The sequence below is a fragment of the Vigna angularis genome, chromosome 6 (assembly GCF_016808095.1).
Source record: "Vigna angularis cultivar LongXiaoDou No.4 chromosome 6, ASM1680809v1, whole genome shotgun sequence".
NCBI classification, from domain to species: domain Eukaryota; kingdom Viridiplantae; phylum Streptophyta; class Magnoliopsida; order Fabales; family Fabaceae; genus Vigna; species Vigna angularis.
In genome coordinates, this window is record NC_068975.1 from 373,047 (window position 1) to 379,695 (window position 6,649).

At 33.9% G+C, this 6,649-nt stretch overlaps 1 protein-coding gene across 1 annotated transcript; it reads right to left on the minus strand.

Annotated features, from left to right (window-relative positions):
• Positions 1-560: 560 nt before the first annotated feature.
• On the minus strand, positions 561-6,070 carry LOC108319986 (linoleate 13S-lipoxygenase 2-1, chloroplastic; the record flags this gene model as incomplete). The annotated part of the gene is made up of 9 exons (XM_017551325.2): positions 561-1,839; positions 1,936-2,202; positions 2,545-2,858; positions 2,930-3,040; positions 3,125-3,210; positions 4,540-4,863; positions 5,016-5,256; positions 5,395-5,663; positions 5,887-6,070. Coding segments are annotated over 9 exons (2,556 nt in total), but the record flags the coding sequence as incomplete, so codon positions are not given.
• Positions 6,071-6,649: the final 579 nt, after the last annotated feature.

The following is a 6,649-nucleotide window of genomic DNA, read 5'->3' on the forward strand; positions in this document are numbered from 1 at the left end:
TAGACGTTGAACGCGTGACGTTATACACGATTTTTACACTAGAGCATGCAGCAAATACGTCTTTTCTTATCACTTTTTGTTGTTTTTGAACATTGAGCATTTAATGTCATTTAATGCTTGCTCAGAACAACAAAGTGTTTTTTGAATTTCTACCGTTAGGTAGCATTTTACAATTAAGTTATTTTCTGAAGATACCAAGCGTATATGTATTCGTCATCATAGGATGAGGTACTTGTTAAGGTCATTGTAACACCCCATTTTTTGGGATATGAGTAAAAATTGAAATTTTAAAACATAATATCATTGCGGAAATCCAAATTCCATAACTCTTTACAATCAACCAAAAATAGATCATAATTCCAATTATTACAAAATAAAATTTTCAAAAAATAGTTTATTTTAAATAAACCAGCAAATTTCCCCAACTCTCAATTTGCTCGTCATGCTATACTACATTTGAATTATTTGCATGATCATCTGCTCCCGTATAACGATCATCGCAGGTGGAAACCACAACCACAACCACAAACTGAGGATCAAACATAATAAGAATAATAATATAGCTAACAAATGCTAAACATTCATCACAATTATAAACACAATAACAACACATCAATAACTTAAATACGATCACACCTCCTCATCACAAATCAGTAATCTATTTCCTATACACTACTATACCACCTAATCATCATAACCAATTCAGTACGAGTCACACGACACCGTCTTCCCGTATCAGACGGTCAAAGAGAACCTTTTTCCTGCGTCACACAGCCAATAAAGAACCTCTTTCTTGCATCACACAGCCAACAGAGTCATCAGTACCCAAATCATCTTCTTCCCGCATCACACGGATGAAGAGAACCTCTTTCCTGCATTGCACGACCGAAAGAGTCATCAACACTTAAAGTCGAATTTTTAAGAAGATCAAATGTTTATTTCAAACTATTATGAAAGTTTGACGTGGGCCATAATGTACTACAAATCTTGCACGCTAAACTGTAGGAAAGGAAAACTAAAGTTAAAACGTTTTCTATACAAGACCACAAATAGTATAATACATTTAAGAGTACTATTCTTTAAATGGATACACTATAAGGAATTCCTTTCGCAGTGATTCCAGACTCTGAAAATGGTTTCAATAGCTCATAAGGTACTACTCCAACACCATGTCTATTTTTCAAATTGCTATCTTTATTTCTTGAGTCTATGATGCCTTCAATTTCCTTCAGTCTCCTATTGAACCTTTCAAAGGCAGCCTTTATGGTTGGATCCTGAGCCCATGATGGATTCATGAATTGCCCAATATACTCTTCATCTGTGGAATGGTATGATAATACGTTAAAAACTAACATCATTGTTGTTGCTTGGATTTGTGATGGAAAACTCTCCAAAAGAGTTTGCTCAGGTTTGTTTAGAAAATTTTCCCACTCTTCCTTTGTAGGGTCTTCTGTTGGCATTTTGTTTCTTATAATATTAGGTCGATTAGGAAAATAGCCCGCATAAGTATATTGGCCAAAGTTCACAGCTGCATGATGAGCAGATGCTATCCAAGCTATGGTGGTGATGATGTCAATAAGGTCTTCTGGTGTTTTAAGATTAGGCCACCATGGTTCCTCAGATTTGTCTCCATGACCAACTGTCCTAATTTCTGTCCACCATGCTTGGAGCTCTTGGTCGGATTGTATGATGCTTGGGGTTGGATAGTAATGGTTGACATAGTCACTGACCCACTGTTTGATGGCATCCCATATAAGAAGACCATCATTAGCAAAAGGGTAGTCTTCAATTGTTAGCTTTAGGCCATGTGGTGCATTAGGGTCTACTTCTGCCATTCCTCTGAAGAGAAATTAGTTAGAAATGTAGATGAATGCTTTATGCAGTTCTAAACTGACAAACACTAGAAAATCAATAAGCATCTCTAATTTTATTTACCTATCAATAAGATCGTTAGGAAGTGCTTGCAAATCGAACTGCCAAAGTTGATCATATGCTACCGAGCTTAACTCCATTGAGTATTTGTTAGGTGAAAATGATTTTTCAATGATCCCATTTGCATTTATAAGAATTTCACGAGCAAATGCATTGATAGCAAGAGTATATCTCAGATGTGGATGCAGTAATTTGTACATTGGATGCATGGCGCTAAGTTGCCTATTTGTTGCAATGACAAATGGTTCCATGACAGCATGAGCTCTTAACCTGAAAAAAATTGACAAGTTAGATAGAGTAAGTTAGCATCTTTTATGTTGGGTTTTTCATTAGAGAAATGTTGAGAGATTCGGTTTTAGTAGCTATCAGCATTCCATGTAAGCTAGTTAAGATATTATTTTCAACCCATAATGTTAGAGTAATAGATATTTGAATCTTTTATTTTATATACTGTTGTTCATACTCATTCGTTCTCAATGTAGAACAAGCTTAAAGATGGAATCCTAACATCGTAAAACTTTCAACTTTTCACTGCTTATTTACCTGACTAAGTCAACATATGTGAAGCTGCAAGGTATAAAGAGAATGAATGAGATGCTTATATATACTCACCAATGATTTAGAAGTTCATGAGTACCAGCATCATGAGCAAGAACATGAGCTTTGGCAAGCCTCCAAAGCCAGAGATTGGTTGAATGAGAAATTGAATGAGAAGCAGGTGTGAAGACTTGCTTCCATTGTGGCTTACCATCCATAGATGGCCTTGTGAGTTCAATAGCCAGTGGCTTCAATGTGCCTTGTTTGGTGAGGAAGAATAGCGTCCTTGACCCATAGAGCGTGGTTCCCTCAATCTCTCTCACTTTGCTTACGTATGGTAAGAATAAATCATGATAGTCTAACATGTACAACTTCTTCTCTCTAATGGCCTACATGTATTCAAAGGAAACAACTTTTACGCAACATTCTAAGTTTAACAAAGTGAATGTTGGTTTTATACCTCTTCTATTGTGCCATAACCAATTATTTGTGGCTCTATGACTTCTGCAGTGAAAGCTGATTCTGGTGGACCATAGATTTGGGATTCATGTTTACTTCTCAGAGGCCATTCCTACATATAGCAAGAACAAAACATTGAGAGCATAGATTGAATGATGAACATATGTAACAAATTATATATTGTAACTCCTCTTGCCTTGACCAATCGGATGTTTTGTGGGTTCGCTCCAGCCAAAGTCTCCCTAGCAAACTCCTCATCTGAAAACCAAAAGAATCTGTCCCCTGCATTTCCCAAACTCACAATCATCAAGAGAAACTTTTTCACTTTGTTGTATCATTCGGTGTTAGGTAAATTATTTCAACCACTTGAACTTTGGATCACTACAGTATCCCGAGTTCCCAATAATGGTCATAGACATAAACTTGGATTCACCTCTCATTCTATTTACTAGTTTCATTTTGCTATTTAAGGAAAAAAAGGTTGGATATATTTTTTATTCTCAAATTATAAAAAAAATATATGTTTCATCTTTAAATTAAATTATAAAATATTTACTTCTAATATTTTATGAAAATAATATAATATATTTTCTTCAACATACAATAAGTGAAATAAATTATAATATAATATTCAAACGTTATTTTGTTAGAAATAACAATTTTTTCATCGTAATTCAAGCTTCTAACATTATAAAATTTTGTATTAAAAATTATGCCTTTTTTCTTTTGATCAAGACATAGCTTACTCTACTCAATAATTCTTTTGGTTCACTAGTGTTTTCAAGGTGCTAACGGTACACATGTAATCATTTGTGCTTTATATTTCACTTTTTGAGATGTTTTTATGTGTTTTTTTCTATCTGAATTGATCTTAAAATATTTCATCACATTATATTTTCCAACATTATCACCAATAAAATTATCTCTCTACCATTTTTGTCTTTCACTGTCGAAAAAAAAAATATTCCCAACTTGGGTGGATTTTGACATCTTGAGGAAAATAAAGGACCATTTCGGCAAATAAGCCAATAAAATATAGTAAAACTAACAAACAAGATAAATGACAAAAACATAAATAACTTGAATTAAATGAAGGATCTTTTTTGCAAAAAATAAACAAAAAAAATTAGTGAAATTAACAAATCAAGATGAATGACAATTTTTAGTGAGTTAATCATTGACTTGCTTCCAATTTTGAAATTATTTTCCACCCATTCAACACGTAGGGAAGTTCACCACGCATTGATAAGATGTTGCTCTCACTGATAAGATGATATCACTCTAAAAGACTTCTTTTCAATGGAAGTATCTTATGTGTATATAAATCTATACATCTATTATTTTATCCGATACGAGACTTTGTTTGTAGTCAACACAATAATATTATATTTTTTAAGAAAAATAGTCCATGGCATTAACAACGTAAAATGACAAAATATTGATTAAAGTTTATGCATTTATTGAATATAAGAGGTGGATTTGTATAAAAACTTTGTAAAATGCAATACTCTAACATGATATGTAAAGCAAGTAATTCAATAAGCAATTATTCAACAAAAAGAAACTTAAAAATAAGCACTTGTAGTATGACTATATAAATGTTCTTCTTACTCTTAACTGTTTCTGGGGTATCAAAGCGCAGAAGATTCTGGCTATCATTAGCAACCTTGATCAACCTGGGAATTAAACTTTGGAGGAAATTTAGACCACTGTCTTTAAGAGCTGGCAAGTGAAAACCTTCTTTGTAGATCGTGTCTATGTCTTCGAAGCTTCGAAATCCAAGATCTTGGTCAGTGAGAATTGCATCTAAGGATTCTAAAACTGCACTGATTCCTGAGCTTATTGTGTTCATTGTGAACTGTGACTCTTTTGTATCAGAAAATGCATCGTCACGAGGAACGTAGAAGCTTGAACTTCTCTTCTCAGTAGATGGGTCTGGAAAACAAAAATTAATAAAAACAAAAGGTATTGTGATTTTAATATTGTTTGAGGTTACAAAATTGAGTTATTCAGTTGATATAATCTAAGTTAAGTTGAGATATCCAACAACATTAAAATATGAATCTAGTAAAATGAGAAAAAGTAACCTGAATCAGTGTGCTTTCGACCAGTACGACACCTTCTTGGATATGGATATTGTTTGGAGGCACCAAGAACAGGTCTTTTGAGGTTAAGGTTAGAATCAGGATCTGCAAGATCATTGTAGACATCATAATCGTATATTCTGTCAGAGCTCTTGCGTTCTCCTTCTCCATTTCCTCTTAGTTGATTCAAGGCTTCTTCTCTCAACCTTCTCAATCCTCTTGGTGTTTGTGACGGCAAATATGACTATTATATATTCCACAAAATTACTGTCAAGTTTAAAGCAAAGAAAGGAATGCACCTGATGACAGCATTTTTCTAAAACTATTTTTTGGTAGGTGAAATTCATGAAGCTTAAAAATGACATGTTTTTTTTATACTAACCTTGTCAGTAAAGAATACTCTCTTGACAGGAGTGTGATGGTTTGGTTGAAGCCATGAATTACATGTGACATGCAAAGGGCCATCTGGGAAGCCATCCAACACTATGCTCTTCAAAAACATCTCCTTGCTGAGTTCATTCTCAACCAAAACAGCGCCCACTTTCCCGAACTCTTCTTCTAACTTAAATGTTGCCTCATACTGCACCTCATCATTCTCTTCTTTACTCTTCTGTGCATCACCTTTTTTTGTCTTTTTCTCTAACTTTGTTTCTTCGTTCGTCGAAAACAGACATAATAAAAATGGTTAAAGGCCTATTTTAACTGATAGTCAAATATATAAATTTTAATATTTTTTAATTTTAATTAAAAATTAATGTTTATAGATTTTTCTTACATATTATTCATATTTTTTTTATTTTTATGTCATATAAAATATTTAACTCTCTAACAGTAAACTTTACAAAGAGAAATAGGAGAAGTAATAAAAACTTACTCGAATCTAGATCATTGCTGAGAAGCTCCAAAACAAGAGTTTTCCCGATGAAGTGTTCAATCCCTTGAACACCACCTTCAACAAGATTTGTTAGGAGTCCACCACCACTTTGCTTCACGGTCACAGTGACCTTCACTTTCCTCCATTTAGGGTTGATGTTTGGACATGCCACTTTTTTCCTCCATCACAGCTTTCACAAACCCTAAAAGAAAGTTTACCTTATAACTCAAGAGCCGACAACTGTGAGTGCATTTATAGCTTAAAAACAAGGGAGAAAGTGCGCTATTTATAATGGAATCGATTCTTAATTAGCTTCATGTGTGCTGTTATTTCTGGGGGATATGGTGGTTCCCCCAACGTAACAAATACACCACCTATTGTATTAACTCTGAAACGTGCCTTTGGGGTTTCTCCTGCCTTCTAAAATGGACCCCTCAACAACCATGCTTACGTACAAAATTCAAATAAATAGCCATAAAAAGTAGGTTTTCCCTATTAGTAAGATAGTGAATTACTTCACTGATCATTTGCCTGTTATTGATGACTTTGAATTCCCCTTTTTCGGTCACTATGAGTGTGGGTTTAAATTTCTCACATGCAATTTTTTTTTTCACACTTGGTAGATGTTTCTTTCCAGATAAATATGGCGAAACACTGTTGAGAAGACGTAATGAGTTGTATTATTTGCTATTTTAGTGTGTTTAGTAATTGTTCAGATCAGCTTTTGTTTACACTTAAAGTGTGTTTATTAGCGTCTTACACT